The sequence below is a fragment of the Cyanistes caeruleus genome, chromosome 9 (assembly GCF_971803275.1).
Source record: "Cyanistes caeruleus chromosome 9, bCyaCae1.hap1.1, whole genome shotgun sequence".
NCBI classification, from domain to species: domain Eukaryota; kingdom Metazoa; phylum Chordata; class Aves; order Passeriformes; family Paridae; genus Cyanistes; species Cyanistes caeruleus.
The window spans coordinates 17,560,051-17,586,370 of record NC_141709.1 but is presented as its reverse complement, the minus strand read 5'-3'; the positions used below and the strand labels follow the sequence as shown (position 1 = coordinate 17,586,370).

At 37.7% G+C, this 26,320-nt stretch overlaps 1 protein-coding gene across 18 annotated transcripts in view; it reads right to left on the bottom strand.

The window, feature by feature from the left end:
• ARHGAP29 (Rho GTPase activating protein 29) overlaps positions 1-26,320 on the bottom strand; it is a 76,386-nt gene that overhangs the window by 22,182 nt on the left and 27,884 nt on the right. For all 18 annotated transcript variants that reach the window (XM_086901853.1, XM_086901854.1, XM_086901852.1 and 15 more), the window contains exon 3: positions 6,085-6,228. In XM_086901853.1, the coding sequence (XP_086757979.1) occupies positions 6,085-6,228 (144 nt within the window). The remainder of the gene's footprint in view (positions 1-6,084; positions 6,229-26,320) is intronic.

Sequence of the window (26,320 nt, the reverse complement as noted above, 5' to 3'; positions counted from 1 at the left end):
CCCGCACACACATGCAGGACTGACAGCAGCAAAGCTGCCTTGCAGAGCCTGGACAAGCTTGCAGAATTTGCTTTTAACAGGTCAGTTTTCTCATACATGATAGATATATATGGTAACATCACCATGTATTTTTTTTAGACAGGAATACATTCTCAATCCATGCTTTAAGCTGACTTATAAGAAGTAGGCAACTGGCTTGACTTCTTGGAACTGAGTACCTTTGCAACCAATTTTATCTTTAAACTCACAACAATGCTTTCAAAAATCTTTCAGAACTATTTCAAAAACAAAACAACCACCCAAGCAAACAAAAAATTCAACAAAGACCAAAAGACCACTCCCTCTCTGAAAACAAAGACTTGTAATACTTCTTGTTATTACCTCTCATCTTCAAAAACGTGTAAAATAAATGGGGAGAGGAACATAAGTAAAGAGCTATAGTATGGAAATTGGAAAGAGGCAGAAGAATATTCCTGTATCCTAGAGAGGATCACCAGACTGTCTAAGCCCCACTGTTCTACTTTTAGTTCTTACTACCACATAATTCCACCAGCCTGTTCTTACTACCAGGTTTGGCAACCTCTTCAACTCGAGCTGGATATCAAAAAGACAATTTCAAAGAACTGTTTCCTACTCCTTCCATAATCAATTTTGTTCAGAATGTACATCACAAATACACCAACAAAACTGGTTACTTCATCTTGTTTGAGGTATTTCTTTCTGATGCAGAGCTACAACAAAAAAGCCTATGCCTAAATAGGAAATTTCTACAAGACAAGTGTAATTTTCAGCTTTACCAGGAATCAGTCTTCATTCTAGTGATTAAGCCAAAGGGTGTAATTAAGAGCAGAAGAGTACAAACTTGAATTCAGCATGGGATCAGAACCATGTACTCTGGGGCCATCAACTATTTAAAGGCACTGAGTGGAAAAATATCAACTATGAATATGATGCTGTGCCAGAATGGGAAGTGACTTACAGAAATGGGAGTCTAAACAGGTTCCAAGCAAGAAGCTTCAGTAAGTTTCAATTCTTTCCGGTCAAGTGAGGTGTCATTTTAAAGACATTTTTCATTAAGCACTCAAGCAAGCGTATGTAAGTAGTAGAGTCCAAAGAGGCCCAGTGAGGCATGTTACGTCCAAGTTATAACAAGAAATCAAATGTATCATGTCCCACTCTTCTCACCACCATTTCCCCTCAACCTCAGTCCAAAATAGCACAAGTCTGACAAGTCTATACTGCCAAGCATCATTCTCTGTAGCAAGATTTAGATAATATGTTACAGACGGTTTTTCCTTCAATCTGTCTAAAAGGAAAAACATTGAATATCCAAAGCAGAACCAGGGGCACATTTGTATCATTTCTATTGAAGGTCCTGAAGAACGGTCACAAAGCCTGAAAAAGGGTCACAAGTGCTCTAATTTTTGTTAGCCTTCAAAATATTCACATTTGCAGTAATCTAAAGCCGGGCAGTCTATCATTGCACTGGACATTATGAATAAAGCATGGTGCAACTTGTCATAGTTATCAGAACACCTCACAAGATACTAAGACTTCACATGTCACTAAGGTTGCAAAGTTATTGTAACTGATTTAATGAAGAGCAAAAGGCATTTGTTTGTTATAATAGCAGTATATCCCTAGATGAAGTTCTAAAGAAAAACTGGATTTGAAACTGTGACATTATTCAAAGACTCAAAAACCAGGAGGTGGAACCACACGTAAATCCCAGCTTGTTTCTATTTCATTCTCTCCTAAATAAACATCAGAATTTTTCCATGCCAGGTTAATTTTCTTCCTAGTCATAAACCCAATTACAGAGTGCTTCCATATCTTTTTATAGTTCTGTCCTCCAATGACAAGAAACAGATGAGTCACATGAACTTTTCATAATGTCACATTAACAAAGACAGGGAAGCTAAAGGAAAAAGGATACTGGATATGTTCTACCAGCTCCTCACATTCTTGTAGCTTCCTGTTTATTCAAAAGCTGCATTACCTCTGGTGAAGTAACCACAGCAGAAAACCTGTGAACGCATGTGTTACACACAGGTCAAAGAAAGCAAATCTGAGGTCTGATATATTTACAGTCACACCACAATGTGCTGTATTTTTATTTCTGCTTTCTCAGTACCAGCTGTCATATACTTCAGTTTGACTATAAACTTGAAGCAGTATGATCCTCAGAAAAAGAACAGCTGTAAAAATCAAACAGGTGCTAAAGGCAAACTGCCTTCACATTTACCACAGATTATGTTGGGGGAAGGTAGTTTGTTTTCATACAGCAAAGGCTTCACTGTTCACAGAGAGTGAGGACTGAAGAATAGCCAGAAAGAGACCCGAAGTCTTGACTCTCCCCATTTCCATCTCCAGAGGTGTGACAAATACAGCATTGTGTCTGAGCAAACACAAAATCTTTGTATCAAAGTACCTGTTTGCAGCAATGGCTACAAATATTGAGGCAGTACTGACTGAGACCATCTTCAATGTGATCTGAAGTTCCCCTTCCCTGCATTTGTGTTGCCAGGTCACATAGTCTGGATCACAGGAAAAACTATTTGCCACAGAGTGAGTTTGTATTTACTTTAGCCAAAGGACCATAGAATGGTTTGGGTTGGAAGAGACCTTAAAGCTCATGTAATTTGACCCCCCCGCCATGGGCAGGGACAGCTTCCACTAGACGAGGTTGTCCAAAGCCAAATCAAATCTGGCCTTGAACACTGCCGGGCACAAGGCATCCACAGCTTCTCTGGGCAACCTGTCCCAGTGTCTCACCACCCATACAACAAAGAATTTCTTCTGTGTATCTAAGATAAACATGCCCACTTTCAGTTAAAGTCTTCCCCTCTTGTACTATCACTGTATGTCTTTGCCACAAGTCCCTCTCCAACTCTCTTGTAATCCCTTCAGGTACTGGAAGGGCCTCTAAGGTCTCCCCAGTCTTCTTTTCCAAGCTGAACAGCCCCAAATTTCAACCTGGCTCTGAAGGAGAGCTCTCTGATCATCTTTGTAACCCTCCTCTAAACTTGCTCCAATGGGTCCAGATCCTTCTTATTCTGGGGGCTCCAGATGCAGTAGTCCAGGTAGGGGGTCACAACTGGGGAGTAAAGGGGGAGAATACACTGCTGGCCACACTGCTTTGAATGCAGTGCAAGATAGGGTTGGCTTTCTGGGCTGCAAGAACATATTGCTGGGTCATGGTAAACTTCTCATCAACCCACACCCCCAAGTTCTCCTCAGGGCCGCTCTCAAGCCATTCCCTGCCCAGCCCATGCTTGTTTGGGATTGCCCCAACCCAGGAGCAGGACCTTGCACTTGGCCTTGTTGAACTAGACGAGGTTCACATGGACCCACCTCTCCAGCCTGTCAGTGTCCCTCTGGATGGCATCCCTTGCCTCCAGCATGTCACCACACAGCTTGGTGTCATCAGTGATCTGTCTGATCCCACTGTCCTTGTCACTGACAAGGATGTTCAGCAGCATCAGTCCCAATACCAACCCCCAAGGGTGCATTATGGCACTTCGGATCCTATAGCAGGAGTCTTACAGCAAGATTTTCAAGTAATTTAAAACCATTGCCAATGAGAAAATTATTCACAAAGTAATACAACTAAGAGGAGAAAAAGCCAAAACTTGAACTTAGCTCCAGCTCAAGAACAAAGACTGTAACCATAACATCAACTTCTTTCATGCCTTTTTCCTTTAAGAAATGTCTTATCATACAATACCATACTAAAGATAGTTCAAGTGAGTTATGGTTGAGCACAAGCTTTTCTTGTGTACCTGAAGTACAGCCTTAGAACTTGACTACCTTGGACACATTTGACAGAAAACTGGAAGACATAACTATGCTGCTTCTGCTTAAACATCTTTCTTAAAACAATAAAGGATGGTGCTACTTCCAAAATTCTGTAATTATGCAATATCCACTGTGTTTTCCTAAGAATAGTTTTTCTTTCCATAAATAATGTAATCCCCCCGTGACCGTAGCTCCTTTTAAACTCAATATATTAATGGAGAGTGAAGTCCACAATACAAGTCTTTTTCATATATTTCAAGTGTAAACAACTAGATCTGTTCAGGGAAGAAAAAAGTATTTGTGAATATCTGCATTGCCAAAAAATGGAAAAAGCTTAGTATTAAAATGATTTCTTCTTTTCACTATCAAAGTAAATGAATGAATCAAAAAAAACCAAAACTCATTCAAGTAACAGCTACTCATAAAAACAGGGAGATACAGAAATATATAAGAAAAAATACAGAACACAAATGCATCTGCCCAGGGTTCAACCTGCTATCATCTATTGTATGACAGAACACGACGCATCAAGAAGAGAAAAAGTTGGCATCAAATTCAGAGGGCTGCAAGTACTCTGAAGGAATGCTTAATTCTCCACTTTTGAAGTAAAAGCATAGGAGAGAGAACAGATGAATCTAGATCTGGAAAACTAGCTCAGTACTAGAACTATACATAGTGACCTTGGAGTAATCATGGACTTTTAAAGTATACAGAAAAAACTGACAAAAAGCCAACAAAATTATGGACTCAAAAGCCTGACAAGCAAGACAAAGAAAATTATTCTACTACTTTACCTTTTGAACTTTGACAGCAGACTGATTAATATGGGGCATTTCACATCAAGAACAATACTAATTAACTATGTAGTCCAGGGAGAATAGATGATACTGCAATGGTTTTTGAAAACATAATTCAGCAAATGCTGATGTGATACAATTTACTTGCATACCTTAGGTCTCTTTTCCTCAACATTTCTTAAATTGTCCTGTGTCCACTGAAATTAGAGTGGAGTAGAGGACACAGTTATCTCACCAGAGCAGTTAAGCATGGAAACAGCTTGACTAAGGTGGAAGAATTATGTTCACTAAACAATTAACATGTTCACTAAACACTGACTACTACTGTGTGTACTTAACTCTCCCCATGACCAACAAGGAAACAGCTCCACAAGGGATATTCTCTGTGTTTCTCCTGTAATGTACAAACCTCTAAAGCAAGTTCAGAAGTTACAGTCCTGTCCCATGATTATTTGAAATACCAGGTACAGAAGTATAAAAACTATGTGTAACAAGAAGAAAATGGCAGGTACTAGGAGACGACTTCACAAGATCAAACAAACTGGCAAAGCTTCCTATCAATAGGAAGAATCCATAAGAAGATTGGAAGAATCCAACATTTAGGTATCAGGAAGCTAAACACATTAGCATTTTAACTGATATTCCCACTTTACTGAATCAACAATACATTTCAGATACACCAAGATAAATAGGAAACAAGAGGGAAGGCCTAGACAAAGAAGAGAAACTAAATTCTATGTGTCTGAAGGAAGACATCTTACATGATTTAACACTGAAAAGAGGTAGAGATTTAACCCTACTCAAAGCTGGTTCCACAGTAATATACCAGACTCTAGAGTAGGAAGAGCTGAAGTCAAAGGTTACACAGAGAATGAGCAGGTTTCTGGAGCTGGAGAATTTGAGTGCTTCACTATTTGCATTTGTCTGGCATGCCAAGAACTGCAGTAGCAAAGATCAACAATAGAAAGTACCAACATGTCTGCAATACTTTTAATTGTTGCTGTTGACTCCTTTATTAACACATGGCTATGATCCACTTTTGGAATTTTTAAGTGTTCAACTATCCAGATTTGGATTGCTCAGAGATTTCTTCACCTGATATAAATATTATCCCCACAGATTCACAGAATTAGGCAAAGATTCTTGGCAAATTTCAAAGTGGATAAATGCCAGATTTATTACTCTGTGATATTGTTCTGTGATACTCAGATAAAGGAAGTTTAAAATAAAAGGCTCGTGCTTTTAAAATTCTATGTGGGTTTGCAGTTAGCGTCCTATAAGCGGAATTTTATCACATCAATGAGAGAACAAGTTACTTAATATTACTCTTCACTTAGGGAAGGCACTTTTTAACCAAGTATTAAAGTAATACTCTTAAAAAAACCCAGTTTCTTCTGTATATGTAGAATTCTATCTATAACCACAAGCCAGAGTCAATCAAGTCACTAATTACAATTTTCCATGAATATCAAAGGTAGTAATTCCTTACCTTTTACTTTTGCAATAACTGTTCCTGCAGCACTAAGAATATCAACTGAATTCAGAGTCTGATGTTTATTTATCACTGCTTTTAAAACACGCAGCAACTCCCCCAGGCGTTCATGTACTACTTGATGTAGACCATCATGATTTTCTGAAAAAAGTAAAGGAGAAACTACGTTAAAACAGTGAGGTAACACCCAATCACATTAAAAACCACTTTGATGGTATTCAGTTGCATGGAATTCTAGGCCATATTGAAGCTCAACCTACTTAGAATAAAGAGACTGTTAAAAATATTGTTATAACTGCAGCTGCCAATAGCAAACTTGCAATATTGTACATCATTTACACAAATTTATTTCTCACAAAAAGTCAAGCAAGTATATTTTAAAAATAAAGGGGGTGGGAATTTTACACCAATACCCTAAGGTTTCTAAATTAAGCCATTATCTTTTTCTCATGTAAATTCATCAACCACCATCTTGATAATTACATATATGAAAGTATCAACAAAATCAGATTCTGATTTTTCATTAAGTAATTCTTCACCTAATACAAATTCAACACCATTTCTGTATGCTTGTAAATTAAAATTTCTGGCAAATGTTGGCTAGTTTTAATCAGCAAAATCTTAAGCATCTTTAGTATACAAGCCTAGATCTAAAAAGGTCTGTCTTTAAGCATGTCAGTCCTGATAAGCTGAACACCTAAATTAGGCCAAATCAGAAAAATACTCAAACACACATTCCAAGTTGGTAATGCTTTTTATAGCACATGCCACTTGCTATGTGCCTCTAAATCCCAACCCCATCTTAGATTTTTAAAAAATACTTCTTGTTGCATCCATAGCACAGGTTAAACCACAATCTGTTCTGTCACAGAAGAGGTGCTGGTGCATGGAATTAAAGTTTCTCATGTGCTAGAGTGCTGCGTTGCAAGTTGTGGTAAAAAGCTTTCAAATTCAGGAAAGTCTAGCTTATGAAAAAGAAAAAGAGGATCTAATACAAGCTGACTCACTTCCCCACTGAGCAGAGCAATTCTGTGTTGTCTGTGGCCATGATAACAAACAGGTCAATACAGACAATTACAGTACAGTGCAAATTGATCTAGTGTTGCTCAGAGAATAGTTTCAACTCAGAGCTATTTTTTCTGATGACAAGACATTACATTTAGGCTACAGGCACCTAAATTTTTCTGAGGAATCCACATAGTACAACATGACACATCAGTACAGTAGATCACTGCTGCAGGTGTGCAGGGGCTACACATGAATTTTATATGTTTGTACCAGGTACAATAGCAAGCCTCCTAAGGACTGCTGTGCTTCAAGCTTTATTCCCCTACACGCCACATGTAAGGAGATTTTTTTTTCAATTCGCACTGGCTTATACACTGTCAAAGGAAAAAGCCTTGACTCAAGAAGTACACTAAGGTAAAGCCATGTACCATTCACCAGCACTTTTCCTGTGGGACAAGGAGGCTCTATCTGTAACACTACATACAAAAGTCTAGGAAAATCCATCTTGCACAGCAGTAAATTAGCAAAGTTCTAAGTAACTTGCTTAAAAAAACAAGAATAGTTGTGGCTTTAGCTTCATAACTACTATATTTCACACCTACATATAATGATTTTAACCGACTCAAGCACAGCTAGAGCAAAAAGAATGTCAAAAGCCTGGTACTCGACATGGCCATGATTCTGTGCATCCACATTAGCAGAGGCTAATGCAGCAGCAGAGGCTGTTGATGACAAGCACACATTGATATAAAGGCATACCATAGCTCTGAGTTTGGAACTTAATGGGGAAAGAAATCCTGGCTTGGAGCAATTTCTATGAAAGCAACAATAGTGGAAGCTGCAATCTTGGATAAGAAATGATTTATAGGGGATATGAACGAAGATTAGAAAAATTAAAAAGGCATGAAAATACCAGTTATCAATTCCTTCTCCATGTCTTTCAATTCTATGTAACACACCTCAGATGATTAAAGTGAGCAAGCAGGAGTTTAAAAACAGAAAAGGGTGATTCCTCATGTAAGAGACCTGGGGACTTTCTTGCCAAAACACAGCATCGGCACAAGAAGTTTACGTGGAAACAAGGAGAGCTGGACACGTTAAGTTTCCCTGTGAGTTACTAATGAGTCAATAAACGCCCTGGTAGGTCTGGTTGGGAGTTCTGTGCCTTGCACAGCCGTGGATGCTGCTGCTCAGAGCCTAGACCAGACTGGCTGCTTTCAGCAGTCCAGTTCCCCAGCACCCACGACTGCTGCACCACAGCTGTTCCTACACACAAAACATAACTGCTGCGTCTGAATTAATTTAATTCATTTTGAGTCTGTCTTCACAACTTTTCATTCAACTACTCCACACTTTATTCTACTGAACTACCAAGCACTGTACTAAACCAATGTAACTTGCAACAGCTCAAGAATTCTACTAAGCAAAAACAGTTCAGAGCACATGGCCAGCCTCATTTTTACTCTTCTCTAGCTATTCAATTTTGGCAATCATCAGAGTTCATATGATGGGTTAGACACAGCTTTAGCCTAAGCCAGTATGGCCATTGCCATCTTCTCACAGACAGGAAAATTTTATAGCTGTCAAAATGAAAACAAATAATTTTAATGGTACCTTCAGGCTTTAATCCATCATTTGTACTCCATCAGTGCAAAAATAAATGCTGTTGGGAGTACCAGGCAGCTCTGAGTAAAGGCAGTGATGAAAATGACAAACAACATAGTTGTACTGACGCCCACAAACTCAAAGTGGATCAGACAACACAGAAAATATACCTTAAAATTACAGTAACATGTTATCTTCAAGAATTAGGATATTAATAGTTAGAGGTAATTCAAATTAGTTCATTAAAAAACATCTAGTGCAGACTTAAGTTTTGAAATTTTATGAAGGTAGTCTTTGGAGTTTGTATCTTATCTCTTTCTACAGACTTCCAGAGGTAGCCAAATACTCCACAATCTTTCATCAGAACTAATTATTTTTATTGGCAGGGTTGGGATGGATGGGGTTTTATGAAGGTATTTGAAGACTATATGCCACAAACCATTCCCATCAGCTGTCTCTGTCTAACCAGGATACATGCAGCCCTCACATGAAGGGCATGAATACTGTGGTCAATAGACTAGAGATGGTCAGCACAAGGGCACCTTTTGACCAGAACTGCAACTCTTGTCTAGTCAAGATGATGATGGTGTCCCTGCTTTCTGCCAGACAGATGCTCACTTCTGTCTGTCACTTCTGAGAGAAGAGATCCTAATCTGTGATCAGGACACCCATACCCTATAGCCAGACCCTTTTGGCAACATGGTGGGTAGATGTCTGGAACCCTAACACACAAGGGAGGGGAAACAAGGCCAAAAAGCAGCCCAACCAATCCACAGATTATTGTCAGTTTGAGAGTGCTCAGGAAGGAGTCTAACACAGACATACATCAAACAGCATGATTCATTCTTGGGACTTCAGTGTGACTCACAACTACAGACTTGTCATTTGAAGTCAAAAAAGTCTCTTAGGGTTCCTTATGTGTTAGGTGAAAACAGAAAACACCACCCTCCAAGACTAATTAAAGCAAAATTGATCCCAAAATGCAGTTTCTTACTATTAAAATTTGATAATATATCTTGCCAGAACAATAGAGCTGGGGGAAAGGCAAAATAAGTGAGAAGGGGAAAAACAAAGGAAAAATCTTGAAGTGGACACAAGCCTCTGCAAATCTGAAACAGAAGTAACAAGCTTCAAAGGGAAATGCTAGTGGAAAACAACCACTGAGTTGAATTCAATGTTTATAATATCATCCAGGAGAACACTATCACTAAAATAATGTACTCAAGAAGGAGATTACTTATTTGTACTCTCAAAAGAAAGATCTGGCTACACCCAACTGAGATTTCTTTGTATTCCATCACTGTATCATTTGTTTACAAAATATCTGAAACATTGTTTCTGTGCCTCCAGAAAACAAAAGGTTTGTAACAAGTGGTGCTTGGGGAGAGGTGGGGGCAGAAGTCATCAGGAACCACAGCTACACTGCATTCACAGTAACTGAGACCAAACAGACACTAAACCAGAGATTTCCTGTTCAGGACAGATTTAGAAACCTCAGGTAGCTAAACAGTCTAAATATGCCAAATCAACAGAAACACAGTTTTAACGCTAAGAAGTCTGAAAATGGCTGAGACCAAAACAACGGTAGAGCAAATACAGTGAAAGGAATGTACGAGGAAATATGTCTCCAATGGGTTCCCGCAGCAATTCAATCTAACTGAAGTACTCAAAAACTATTTGATTTCAGTTTTTCTTCTGTCCTTTGTATTGCTGTACACATTCATTGAAGCACATGAAGTTAGCATGAAATTCTCCACCAATGGATGCAACATTGTTTTAAAACCCCTCTCAAGCTTAATAGCAAAAAATGCAACATCCACAGAAGTCACATGACTGCCAGTGATCCTGCAACACTTAGAGGCCCTCTCTGGGCACTTGAGTTCAGCTGTTCTCTCAGGTGACTACTTTCCTGCAGTCTCCTGGAGGAATGAGTCAGCCCCCTACCTACCTCTCAAAAAGAGAAAACCAGCTCTTAAAACTGAAAAGGGGAGAGGAGGGGTGGGGGAGGGGCAGGGAAGGCTTGGATAGATTTTAGTAGGCTATCTAAAAATCTTTCACTAGGGGTTGAACTGTCATTTACAAGAGCTGAAAACAAGCTCTTCCCAAACAGAAGTATGGTCTGTAGCAGTGGAGAGACAACAGGGTTAAAAAGCATGTATTCAAAGCAGATGAGTCTAAAATACAAGAATGACAGTACAGAGCAGCTGGAAAGTCTGCCTGTTTGCCAAGCCAGTAGCACACTATCATCACTGGCATCCCACTCCCCAGTGGTTTTGGTCACCACATTTTATAACTGCTCATGCTTCTTTAATGTAAAAGCATATCTACCTATTTTCTAGTTTTACATATTTCTCAAAGGGAAGCGTTTGTTTAGTAAGTTCCTAAGCAATAATGTCCTTACAGCTATGGATTTTATTCACAAAACAAAATCAAATTTGCTCATCAAGCTTGTAAGCACCAGTCACCCTCCCTGCCAAGGCAGGGCTGGTCACAATACACGCAGTCAGGAAAGGCACTGCTGTGTCAGTTGGCTGGCATTCTTTTGTCTGACCTGATTTATTACTGGCCCAAACATTTCTGAAGTTCTTTATGTCAACAAATGTTTGTCAGGATAAGTTTAAATATAGACTAACAGTCTTTTCCCCACTACACTGCTATTCAGACCCATACAGGAGATGTACATGCAATTCTACTTACTGCTTATCCACCTGGAATATTTAGGTCTTTTAACAACAGCAGACTCTCTCTCTCTCCCCTACCCAATTTCCACCAGTCCCAAAAGAAGGGAAACCACTAATACAACTATTGTTTTGCTGTGGCTAAAAGTTTGTTTAGAACGGAAGTTGGTCTCACTAACAAAAGAGTAGCAGCCTAGATAAAACAACTGAAAAATAACACATCCCTGCAAAAGTCTTTGAGTCAGAATGCATGTGACACTGTCAAAGCAGATATTCTAGTTCACAACATGTAATAAGGTCCAGCTTTCTACTAGGAGCTTTTTACAATTAGAAAATGTGATCAGGTATGTTATGCATTCAAATATTTTTCAATAATATTATAGAGTGTGAACAACTTATCATGCTTACTCTCTACAGCCACAGATTTATATACCCAGACTAGTCTCTTTCAGCTGGAGGAAAATCTACATAAAACCACCTCACTTGTCAAAATATTACTATAAACAAGGTAATTTGGATTTTTGCACAAATATTTTCTCCATGTAGCTTCATAAACACACTATGCCTTTACTATAATCAGCATCTACAGAGAACTCACTCTGGACATTTCTAGTAGAATAAATGCAACTGATGAGAACCTCTAAATGCCCATTGCAGCCATCATCCCCACTAGGTCTAGTCCTCATTTTAAGAACTCCCTTTGTAAATCTGTTCTCCTGGGATCAGATGAAGTGTGTGTCCTTCACCTCCCCTTTGACTGAAATATAATAATCTGAATTCCAATTTTAAGCACCATTTCACATCTTCTCCATAAATCCTAACCTCTTTCAGGACAAACGGGCCAAAATAGTCTTGAAGGATGGTGGGGAGAACAAGGACACAAACTGGAAAGCAATTTCCCCAATATCTGAATCCAGAAAGTTTCACCTTATAGACCTTATACTGACCTATGCAGTCAGCTTCTCATTACTTGCCATCTTGGAAGGATTCAGAAGAAAGAGGCCTGAGTAACCAACATTTCAATATGCAAGATGAATATCCTGGCTAAGAGACCATTCACTCTTATTTACTAAAAATTTCATTTTGACTTTTAGGTAAATTATATCCTGCTTCTATTACATTATATAGAAGGATTATGTGGTATCACTCATTATGCCACCTAGAGCAGGGAAAAAATAATTTGCATTGGAATGAAACTGATCCACAGTAAAACAGATTTAATCTAAAATCACATTATTATCATCTTCATCTATGTCCATATTGCATACTAGGACACTGTCAGCACTCAGGCCTGAACCTGATCCAGACTATGAGACTTCCCAGTGAGCATCACAGAGTAGGCAAAACAACCACACAACAGTGAACTGTGTGGAAATCACCTAATTCCTACATCTGCAGTTTGGCAAACAGTCCCAGATTAATTCATCATTTTCTTTTTGCCCTTCTCTCTGTCAGCCCAATTCTAACATGATTAACAGCCTGGCTTATTTGCCTGATTTAACAGAGTTCACTACCACATTCAACAGACCACAAGACTTAATCAAACACACTGAAAACATGCTTTACATTGATTGTGGTTTGACCATAGCAAAGTTATCTATGCCCCTGCTGTCTGGTCTACTGTCAAAGCAGCTTTTTTTTTTAGGCAGTAAACATATGAGTTAGACATGATTTTCATTGATTGTATGGATATAAAATGAACAAAACTTTTTCTTTTAATGGTGGTAGAGATAGTTATTGGTGGTCATAGCTCAGGAGTGATGGGAAAGCAACAGCCTTAGCTATCATATTTCTTCCTTTATTTGGCTACATGCTGTAGATGTAAGGAAAGAAACATTTTAAATCACTGAAAAACTCAGATAATTTCTGGAAGAATTTATTCCTGCAAAATTTCTAGCAAGGCTGGAAGCTGCAAAAAGGTCTGGTGAAGTCATCACCTTTCTACCCTGTGCACAGTGCAGAATAAGAAGCTACCTATCCATCCCTCTGTCAAGAAACATAGTACTTGAAACTTCCAAATTAGCAAGATAGCCAGTCCTGGCCTTTTTGTTCATCAGTATCATGGCAACCCGTGTTGTCATGGCATCATTAAAACAAACCACACTAAATTAATAGTCTTTAGTAACATGCACTTCAACCAGTGTTCTAACTACATCATATTGCAGCTTAAAATCACTATGAAGAATAATCAGTTAAGCAATTATTTCGATGAGAAAAATCTAGGGACATGTGAAGTTTGATTAGGAATGAGGAAAATAAAGCAATAAAAATAGTAACTCTAACCCCTATATTTGAAATAAAAACCTTAGTTTTGTAAGGTTTTTTATGAGAAGAGCAATATATTGATCCAGTTCAGTGGGAATGCATTGAGACTTCCTGCAAACAGCTCACTGAATACACTATATAAAGCAGCACTGTTTCATTTCAGTTATTCCACACAAATGATGCTTTTGCAATACAAGAAAGCATTTAACATTTGGAAAGTCAATTGTCTACCTACTGTTAAACTACTAAATTTGTTCTTAAAGTCAGGTTGCACAAATTTAGGCTAAAATAAAAAAAAGCACCTGGTACTTAGCTTTTTTTTTAAAAAAATTTATCTGTTAAAATTCTGTCTTTACTTTCTGAAATAAGCACTATGAATATGCAAACTTACAGTTTTTGCAGAAAAAATATCCCTGGATAGTACAAAACTATCCCAAATCCTTCCAGGTTAAGTTTTCTAGCACAACAACTTATTATATACCACAAATGCCCAAACAACCCTTTCAGATTTGTCATTTGCTATCAGGGATAGTCCAAAACACAGTAATCTATCCATTTATATTCAACCACTAACCATGCTGATTAGCCTCTGATGTGACCTTGAGCTGTGGTGGTTTTTATTTTTTATTAAACTGGGCTAACATTCCTACGCCATTTTAGTTATGGACCAATTCTGTACTTGTAAAAGTCAAGATGTTTGTAAGAAGTTCTTCTTGACTACATATATAGAGCAAACACAGACTAAATTAATTCTCAGAAACTGAAGTTACAAAAATAAAGATGTCTTAAAACAATCTTTTCAAAAAGTCAATAGAACAGGTATATATGCAAAATACATCAGAATAATCAAAATCTTATAATTTTGCCTACACTGAAAGCAGTTACATATTTTCCTTTTGTTGGTTTGCCATCACTAACATAGGCAGAAAAGTTGTTACTTCACTTGCATCTCACATTTAAATTCATAGATGAAGTCCCCATTTGTTAAAGTGGAGAAGTCTCTCAGAAAAAAAAACAACCTACTACAATGCAGCTTTTAATCTATTTCAATATGCTGCACACTACATGCCTTTAACTTTTTTGTTTACTAGCCTTGAGACTCCAGTCAACTAACCCAGATGTATTCAGCCATGCAGTTTAATCTTTAGAATATTTTAAACTTTTATTAAACCAAAATTTAGAGACCAGAAACCAGTAACAAAAATTGCTAGTGTTTCCTTACTTACCTGTTTCTGACAAATGAGAGTAAAAAACACTACATGGCTATTTTAGCCACTCTTCATTTCCCTGAATCTTCAGAGACTAAGAATTAAGCTCGGTGAGGATAATGTTTCAGCAGTTTGAGAACACATTTTAAGTTAGAATTGCAAATGGTCAAGTGGACATAAGGCTATATTCTTTAGTATGAATACATTAGCAATAAATCTGATCAGTCACAGTTCACAAAGAATCGTACCCATTGGGAAAGGCAGCCATACCACTAGTAGTGACTAGTTACTTATTTCTTATTCAAGGATATTTCACTAAAACTTAGTCAAACAGTCACTAGACTGAACAGCTGCCAATGGAAGATACTGTTAAAATAAAATAAGAACTCTCATGCTCTAAGCAACTATTATTTCTTGCATACTGGTTCAAGTTCTGCGAGTACCTGAAGCAATGTTCACTCAACATTTACAGCACAAATTTTCTGAAAAAAAGAACAAATCACAAAATGAAACAATCTCCAGCAAGCTGATCATACCATATCAAACTGGCACACAGAAAGGACAGTATGAAAGTTACGGTTTATTCATTCTAAAAAAAATAAACTCAACCTTTGGTAACCAACATTGAGATATTATCAAACACTACTTAACTCACTTTAATTTCAGTCTAAAATGCTGTTTGTTCTACATGCCTGCTTCTTCTACTTTTAGCATAAGCCACTGACTGAGTAAAGTATTTTACTGCTGCCTGCCTACCTATTTTTCAAAGACCACACAAAGCCAGGATTAGGAGATAATATGGTATTAAACAAGGGGTATGTTACTATATGCATTTATTTTAAATGATCTTTTAAACAGTACTATGGACTGCTGTAGGATGTGATAGTAGTCCATTTCTGGTTTGTTGATTAAAAGAAAAAATTACACTTAAAAATCAACTTAAAGTGGTATTCAAATCTGTAAAGCAGTAGCTAGTAACATTAGTTGCCTAGAAAATTGGTGAACATAAAGGATTACAGATTATCTGAAGTTCCTTCACTGATGTCCTGCTGAAACAACCACCCAAGAGAGTAAAGCCTGACTGTATGACTCACAGGTGACAGAGCCACTTGAATGGTCCAAAGGATATACTTTAAAAATCTTCCCATATACTAGACTTGGGAACAGTCAATCTCCACTGCAATACAAAGTTTTGATATCAGTTAATTCACACCAAACATTTTTGAAGATTTTGTATAAAGAGAAAACAGAGTAACACTATCATTAAGGCAGCAACTGATGCCATGCTGGCACTTGCACTTAAGATAACAGTAATTCACTGTACATCTCACCATGAATTTTCAAGAGAGTAGTATTTCTCCATAAATACCTTGCAATAGAAAGGCGAGAAACACAAGAATCCATTTGCTTTTGTAGTTCTGGATTTACCCAGCTGTTTCTCCCTAGTATCACTCAAATTGTCATTCCAGGTAGTCAATGCTAGATCAAAAATTCATGTGCTGCAGACCTATTGCTTTCTTTCCTAATTAAGTTCTCAGCCACCTTCTCTAAAATCTCATGTCTAGTCATCATCTGAAGCCAACTACAGTTAGGAGTTCTCAGTTGCTTGCTGAATTTGTTTGCTTGTCCTTAACACAAGGGCTTAAACATGAATACCAGAAAGCATTTAATCTGACCACACTGCAGTCTGAAGTCTACTGTTAGTTTCCCCTTCTTCACCACTGGCATAAGCTATTTATCAGTCACTTTTTCAAAGCCCTTCACAAACTGTCTTCACTCAACTATCACAATTCACGTGTGCTGCTAAGCTTTCAGATAAACAATTTGCAGCTTACTCAACACAGAACAAAGCACATAGAACTAGTCCTTAGAAAAGCTGCCTCCTTCAACTGCTATTCTGTCAGGAATAGATAACCTACTTGTGAGTTGAGACCACAGCCCATTTTGGCCACCAATCTTCACTGCTCTGCACCTCCACTTTAGTAATTCCAGTAAACACTTTTTTTCCCACTTGTCAGCACTGGACAACTTTTGGACAGATCTTTCAGTTCCATAGTTGCAGTAGAAGAAAATAACTTACGCACCCTGTACATAATGAATGAAATACAAAGTCCACAGGAGAAACAAATAAAAAACCCCACAGAAAAGCATTCTACTAAAGAACCCATTCATACCACTATCAACACTAAAACAGCAAGATGAATTTGTGAACACTGAGCAGTGTTTAAGTTAATGCTTCAGGAATACCATGTCCTTAACTATTTCAGTGACATCTGATCTTAAAAAAAAGTAGAGTGAAGAATACAGTTGCAGTCCAAAAGTAGAACATTAACTGAGATACTACCTTCCCTCACAATACAGAGCCCTAAAACAATCACACCTGCATAAAATAGGAAAATTTAAATACACTACTTAGAGAAGAACTTGGAAATGCTAAGTACAATGCCAAGTCCTAAAGATGTCAAAGCCTCTTTTAGAAAAGGTATGAAAGTGTTTTAATTCCACCATACAAAAATACTCCCTGCAACTTACTGATCTACAATCCTACAACTGACATTTTCCATTATTTTTTCATTTTTATTTTTTAATGCATCTTTGCTGAAATTTCTTTACTAGGTCTTTCTCACCTTGCAGATTTCTAAAACCAGGAAAGGATTGAGATATTACAAGAGTTAGAAGAGCACCTTATTTCTTCCAAAATAAGAACCTCCCCTACCCTTTATCATGTATGTGTAGCAAGATCCACAAGCCCACGTGGGCCTTCTGTGTCTCATAGCTAGGTAGCACTAACAGAACTTGCACTGACATCATGAACTGCTGCAACACCCACCTGGTAGGGCCTGAACCCAAGTTATACACAGCAGAGAAAACGTATTTCAAAAAGGGAACGTGTTATATACTAAAATAGCTTAAATAGTGGTTCAGTCATGACAAAGAAAACAAGACTGAAGAGGTAAAATTTGTTAACTTAAGACTAAAACTGGTTTATCAACTAAAAATAACTAATTAACAAGTAAGAATGACTACATACTTTTAAAAATTAGTCCAAGAAATTATTCGAGAAAAAGATGGTGAAAAGGAAAAATCTTTTGTTCAGCTAAATCACAGCCTCCACAAAAGAAAATTCCTCAAGTCCTAGGTTTCACAGTTACACTCTTCTGTAACCAATGTCATTAAGATGAAAGTTTAACTCAAACATAAGTATCTTCTACAGCATTACATGAATCACCTTCCATAAAAAGGGGCATTTTAGGCAGACAAAGGAATAAGTCCCCATAAAATCCCTATTTTCCTGAGAAAAGGAAAACAGCTCCATACAAAAATCAAGGCCCAAGCTCTGTATCCAATCTCCTACCCTGCCATGCTGTTCTAACTCTAATCCATTACCAAGACATTAGCGCTAACAATTAAATCACTAAAACTGTCACATTAGATGAACATTTACTCAGAATTAAGAAACACGTCAGCTTCTGTGACCTAGCTACATAAATAAGAACAACAACCACTTCCAACAAAACTGGTGGAAAAGCAGTGGTTTAGTCTATGAAACCTTAATGAAGTCAAGGTCATTTAAGATGACAATTACAACTACTAACTCTATGCTGTCAGGCACACAAAAATTATTTGTATTGATGTTCTTTTATGCTGAAACTTTGATAAACTGATGCTTGAGCAAAATGAGAAAATTGAGTATTTTTGAGGATCCACTATAATACATTTCACCAAGAGTGGGAAACACATTTATGGCAAGCATTTTTTGTTCTGTTTTTAAACATGAAAGCCCCTACATGTATATGGGAATTGTTGTTTAGAACACAGGATTTAGACTGGATATGCATCAAATCTTATCTTTCAGTCATTACAACAGAGTTCTTTGAGAGATACAAGTTGTTTACTGGTCCAAGTGTTCCTGTTCCTTAAGCTGCAAACTATATTAGAAGAATTTTTGTTGCTGAAAGCCTAGCTTTGCTTTCAAAAATGAAAATACGACTATTCATCCTCTTCCTCACTAGTGACCTTTCATCTTGCTGATCTTGCAATTTCAGTTCCATTAGTCTAGTTGCTGTGATGGAAAGTTAAGCTAATTCCAATTAACACTCCAGCTAAGGCTCTAAGTGTTTTGAGCTCCTTTTATACATCAGAAATGCGAAAAGGAGGAAGAATGAAGTTTTTCCTTCTATTACATTTTTTTTCACTTCAAAAGCAACATAAAAATGAAAAATGGCTGTGCTCTCTGATAAATAGCTCCGTTTTCCTAAAGAAATATATACTAATTATTTAAGTCAACAAAAATATCTGACTGCACATAAGGGTTGATTTTACATGTTAAACACTCAGGAGCCTTCAAGACACCCCCCTCCTGACTGCTGATCTTAGACACTATAGCAACAAGTGAACATTTGTTCAGAAGGAATGTGGAGTATGCAACTGGGGGAGGGGTAATACTATCAGCCACAAACTTATCTCCTGGTCCACTAAGTTATTATTTAACTTCGATCTTCCCTGAAACTGAAGAAACAGCATTTACTATCCAACATTAGCAACCAGCATTTAACAGGCAGCTTACACTTTGACTATGAAGAACACAGATTTGCTTGAATTCAACTTTAAGAGGAGGTTGGTTTTTTCCTCTTCTTCAGAATAGTGGAAACAGAAGAATTGTTCCATGACTGCAGATGAATTAAGCAGTGCACTATCATTGCAAACTTGCAAAACCAAACAAAATACCCAGCTGCTCTGGCCACAGCATCTGAAAGTCCAAAACTCCCTGACAAAAGCCTGCAGACAGCAGACTCAGAAAACAGGAGGCTTGGGCAAAACAGAGTATGGGATGATCTGGAGTGAAATGAAAAAAAGGTGGGAAATTCACTCTCCCAGATTAAGGGCAACATTCCTGGGGACACCTATAGTTCATAGCTATGCCTGCCTCCCATTAACTTTTTTAACCTCTTTTTGCACTGCTGTGGTTTTACTTCTAATCAGGCTGTACATCACCATTTCATTGCAAAACTTCTCAAGTCTGAGGAAACTGGACAGGAACATGACTCAGGGCCAGAGATCTCAGTGCTTTCTGTCCAAGAGAGGTACCAGAAAAGAACGGTGTGAAAGCAAAGGAAACATGGGAAAATGACCAGGGGGTCTCTGGCTTGCTGTGGCCCTACAGCTACACTAAGAGAAGCAGCCTGTCTCATTTTTTTCCTCTGAGTTTTGCCATTAAAAACCCATGAGAAGCTCTTAAAAAAAAAGTTGCTACTATTACATTTCAGTTCTCAGCAATAATCTTACTTTTAGCTTGAAAGACTATTTTAGATTTGTGAAAGAAAAATTTCAGCTTCAGATTGACTGAACTTCTGCTTAGCAGTGACTACTACTTGGAGATATGTGAAAGGGTGTACTAAGGAATTTCCAGACTGGAAGCAGATACCACTTTGCATGTAAGAAGCAGGTTTCAGAAAGTTAAGTTTAAAAGATGACTGTCAAATTCAAGTGTGCCAAAAGCTTAGTGCTAAGGTGATATGGGTAATTTGCCATCTACGAAGGGCATTCTCTGCTTGCTGTTCTCCCCACCACCACCTCACCTTTCATATACCCATGTCAAACTTAGCATTCAATAAAGGAGACAATGAAGTTGACACAAGTTTTAGACTGGATGGCCACACCAACGATGCCTAGAGTCTCGCAGTCTTGCTCTAGTTTAAACCTCTGGCAACTTGTTCCTTTGCCAGCCACCCTCTCCCTCTTTGCTGGTACTCAGTACAACCTTACAGCCAGCAAACAGAACTGATCTGGCTAAAAACTAGATCCTTTCTTCCTAGGACTAGTCTTCAGGTAGATCTGCCCCCAAAACATGGCTTGCTGTGCAGTCACCAAAGAACTACCACCAGTGTCAGGAAAAAACAGTGAGATCCCAGCAGCTCATGTAGAAGTTCCTTTGTGGAAAAGAAACTGCTGTGGAAATAGACTATTGGCATGTTAAAAACAAAGCCCCAAATATAACAAGTCTTACAACAAGAAAAGAACCATTTCAGATGCACCTTGAGGATTTTAAACAGTTACAGGACTGTATCAACAATTAAGCTGCTGATGGAGAGGGGAAAATAAAGGCAATTTCAGCAGCAGCACGTCAGAACTTACTCCTTGCAGCTGCCCCAGCCTAATTTAGTCCTGGCCTCCCTGCTACTGCAGCTCACAAGGACACCTCTGCTAACTGCCATGGGACAGTTAAAAACATCCAAAGCAGCAAATACAGGTTGTCAGAATTCACCTTTTAACCTAATTTGGTTCAAGCAAGAGGATGAACAATCCAATTACAGGCAAATGCATTTTAAACATGCAGTTATAGTTCCTTCTGGATCAAGTTTAAATAGAGCTACAAAGTACAAAAAATTATATTTTAATAATAAATCACAGAATTATTCTTCAGATACTATAAGCATATTACACTTTGACAGATTTTGGAAGTGATAAACATTAAAATTCCACTTTAGACTATTTGTCAGCATCCTCAAGTATTTTTAATTCTGTAATATTAGTTATTAGCTTGTTTTCCTTCTTTTTTTGTGGTACATGAAATAAGAGCCACAATGTGCTACAAATTACATGGATTCCTCTACCTTTTTCTAGCAATTCTCAAAGGTCATTTAATAATTCATAAGCAGGTTGCTTACACATTTGATAATCACTATGTATTCACAGTTCCCAAAAGTTAGCTACCCTGACAGCATTTTACTTTCCCTTTTCTCATAAGTTTTTTATTTATCACACAAAATACTACCCAACAGAAAACCAGCACCATCTTCCATGAAAAGTCCAAAGACATTGTCACCCTGAAAATTAAAGCCTTCTGATAATGTTTTCATAGTTTTAGTTACTTTCCCATGAAAGGTCTATAACCATAAGTTGTTTAGCACATTCCTTCTAAGAAACATCTTTTGATGACATTTCTCATGACCAGTGTGCTTGGGAAGTGGTAACTTAATTATCCAATCCCTGGTCATTGTCGAGAATCTATCAATACTGAAGTCAGAGAATAAAGGTTCTGCTTTTCTGTTCTGACACTGAGAGGCGTTCGTGTGAATCATTTTGTGTCCTTCAGCAACAAGACATTAGTCCAAATGTCCTCAAATCAAAACAAATATAAAAAACTCCCCCAAATGTTACTTCCAGAAACTGTTGCAAAGAAAAATACTTTATCAGATCCTTGATTAGAGCGGTTTGCCCACCTACCAAGCATTCATAGTATGAGGTGTCATTAGACAGGTAAATACATTCAGTTTAAGGTGTATCAAAGACAGCACCTTTCACTGAGAAACATCAAAATTGGAATAAAGAACAAACAGCAAAATTACACCTAGTATTAAAAAATTATCATAAATTCAATCTGCAATCTTCACTGCAATAACTAATGACTTCAGGTTTTCCCTAGCAAAACAGGACTAATCTACTTTCAAGAACACTGCCTCAGAAAAAGACATTATTATTTTAGGCTATAAGAAAATAAGGAAATAAAAAATGCCAGAAATACTGCAGTGCCTTAATCGTACAGACAATATACATTATCAAGCCAGGAAGGGCTGAAGAGAAATCATTCACCTTTGAGCCTCAGGCATCATATTCAGTAAATGGCTTCTCATTTTTAGTGTAGCACATGATTAACACCAATCTCCATGGAGCTATAAGAAGGTTTTGAAGTCATTAGAGATTACAAGTCACTCATTTTGAGGAAACTGCTTACCTTGAGACACCTTTAGAATTGTCCCACTGAGGTGAGTATCTTATCCTTCAAAAATGACAACCTGATAGGTTTCAAGTCAGGTAGCATTCCTGATGTTTTTGAAAGTATTGGTGCTATTATAAAGAGAATGCAAACATTCCTGACCAGGCCATCCAGCTTCAGCAGTACTTTCGCCTCTGCTTCAGTTAAAAAAAAACAAACAACAAAACCCCACCACAGAGAAAACAAACAAAAAAAACCCCAGCAAAAACAAACCCTGAATCAAAAAAATCTATCTAAAAAATCAGACACATCCTGGCCCTCAGAGAAATCTGTGATGGAAGATAATAGTGTTATCTTCCTACTCTGGTTCTGAGATACCTGGGAGAAAAGAGTATACTAACATTTTAGAATGAACTACAATTTACATTTGTTGAAGATAGGATGAAATTGAAGAAAAAGCTTTGCTCATTAAAAGGATGCAGAATTAGCCACATGAAGGACACAATATCACACTTTGAAGATTACTTCAAAGTTTGTGATAAAGTAAGCAAAACTTCCACAATGTATTCTTGAAGTACAGTCAAGAAGACTACATATTAAAATGTAATTACTCCTGCACTTTTAAACCACATGCAAATTTTACCCTTAGAGCTATTCATAATGAAATACAGTATTTCCCACAGTCTCAGGGCAGACCTTACAGTATATATTATATTCTTAAATAAAAAGTAGCAGATGTCGCAAAACAAGTAGCTAAGTACCTTCAGAGTAGGGAAACAGGAATGCTTTCTCCCTTTCTAATGCAATACAAGCAAAAGCTGCTATATACCGTTTAAAGATTAAATACTTTCAGTTCATAATTAGAAGATATTTTACTGTGTCCTAAATATTATTTTGAGTGGTCTTTTTAAACCTGAGAAAATGAATTTCATCTGAGCAAAGACCACACAGTAACATCATTTACTTAAAGCAACAATTATATGCAGCTTGGACTGTAGTCACCAACCTCATACATAAATACCTATTCAACAGATTCTCAACTTTGCATATCAATACAGTAAGCAATGTTTTTTTGAACTGGTAGATTCTCTAGTAGAAGTTTATAAGAATTAGGTCCTGCATGTCTGGGACAAGAACCAACCTCTGCAAGTTACAGGATTTACCTTAATTATACCTCACACACTTAAAATCTTTAATATTTTCGATACTGTGGTCAGGTTGTTAAGCCCTCAGCAGGTCTCCATGGGAAGCAAACAACAATTCAGTTCCTAAAACTGCTTTTACCATAGGAAGTTACTTCTTGAATGCTACTACTCTCAAACCCACAGACTGGCTTCAGCCTGTAGATTGTACTTCCCTGTGTGTCCTAAGAAGGGTGTAAGTTGAAGGCAACAATAAGTTCTCATGCTCTCAGCCGATAGCTGAAATGCTACTGTTGGAACTCAAAGCACAAAGAAAACTCACCAGCTTTCAAGCCATTATGTCTTAACAGTTTGTACTTGGGATGTACATTAAAACAGAAAGAAGTAAACCTGGGGCACATCAGGAAAACAGTGCCATCCATAAAACTGAACAGTCAAATGAAAGCAATAATAACAGCACAAATTATAGGAAATTATCTGAGTCTTCTAGGTATTAATTCAGCATACACTCTCAAGTCTGACCTTCCAGGCAGGGATTGCTAGGGAACTGTTTTCATTTTCTTCTTATCAGAAAAGGAAGATTGACTTATTATGAGACTTTTCAATAAATTTAAATTATCTTTCACTTCATAAAGTACAAATGCTGCAACTGAAGACAACCTTTCGGTTCAAGCACAAAAACACAATGACAACAACTGTCCTTACTAGTACTAGCCACATGACAATCCTGCTCATCTGGAAATTTAGCTGAAGATTGGACCAAGAGACTGATGCACCAATTGCATCAGTGTTTCCTTGTCATCAATCAGAATTACATACAAAATTTGAGAAACAGCACTGGATTCATTGACCTAGGTCCAAAAATTTCCCAGAGCTCTCCTTTAATGAAGACAATGGTAAAATATCTTGATCTTATGCCTCAGATTAGATTACTAATAACTGAATGTTACATCCAGTGAGTGCAAGGCCTAAAGGACAGCAAGAACTGAAGGGTATGGAACCTATGGTATTTCACTCAACACAAGAGATAACTGCAGCTCCCTCATGCCCAAACAGCTGTCAAACTTTTCAACTCTACAGTTACATTTGGAGTGTTTTGTTTGCTGGTTTGGGGTGCTTTGGTTAGTTGGTTGTTGGTTTAGGTTTCCCTTTGTTGAAGGGTATCAAAAATGTATTCAGCATTATAACAATGAGACTACTGTAAGAAATTAAATCATATTAGCATAAGGAATGCAAAGAGAAGTACCCTTGAAATCTATAGAACATTTAATTTATCTAATACTCCCCTCAAGAGATTTCAACTTATTCTTCATGTAACAAATCAACTTGCATTGGTACCATAACAAAACACAGTTCAAGTCTGCAATCCCAAGGCACTTACATTCGAGTTTAGACACAAACACATGTTATAACCCAAAATCTCTTAGATGTGTCATCCAAGATTGGATCACTACATCAGAGGAACGCTAAGTGAACCATGGGTGAGTAACTTCTGGGCTCTTCCATGGTAGCTCAGGTACCACAAACAGGGAATACAAGCATTGGTAAGTATGACACTGAAGGCCACACACCCGTGGCAATCAGCTGGTAACCACTGCAGGACCCCAGCAGCAGAATGAGGACAACTGGGAGCCACATGGCCAAGCCTGAGGCTACTGTGCATCAGGAGTTTGGACAAATCTGCCAGAGAGGCAACACAGCAACTAAGAGTTGATGCAGAAGCTGGGGGAGCAGTGGTTAGAAGCTGAAAGACCTACAGAAGTCTCTAGATATGCTTACCAAGCAAATATAAACACTCACTGATGCAACTCTTCCAAAAAGGAAGAATAATAATTTCCTATCCCTGCAACTAATTGCGTCTTCAAATAATCAATGTAACTAATTTCAGAATAGCGGTAAAGTGCAAGCATTACAAACCAGAACGTTATGTGCAAGAAGTCTGTTCAACCATATTAGTAAGTTTTTGTTAGGTTTTGGACAGGCAATTTTGAACATTTGCCAAACATTAGAAAATGCAAACCAAAGTGTGCAGCTTCCAGGAGGTTGTCTCCAGCCAGCGGTAAGCAAGGCCAGCATTACAGAGCTCACTATATTATGGGGACAAAGGTCAAAAAGAACACTCCCAACTATGGAAGAGAAACATCTTTCCTTTATAAAAGATAAATCTTTTAAATGGACAACACTGTTTCACAAATTAATTCTACACTATATTATAAAATGACAACTCCTGTTTTCCATGTTAGTTTTTTCTGGATCTTTTGAGCTCAAAATTTTAAACTGACAAGTAATCAACTACTGATGCATGACAACGGGAACACTTCAGTGCTTTGATAGGCCTTTCCTACAGGATGCCCATTTCATTCTCAGTAGGCACCAGACACCCAACGTCACAAATAACTCTGCTCATCCTCATTGCTTGTGTACTCAGCAAAAACTATGAGGACACAAAGTGATCACTAGTGTCAAATTATTGGTCTTTTAAGAATTGTTCACACACATTTTAGCAGCAGTATTTCAGCTGTGTGCATACACAGAGGTGGCTGCAAATGTTCAGCACTCAGGACATCTTATGAAAAACTGCTCTGGCTGACATTTACGTTATTAATCCCA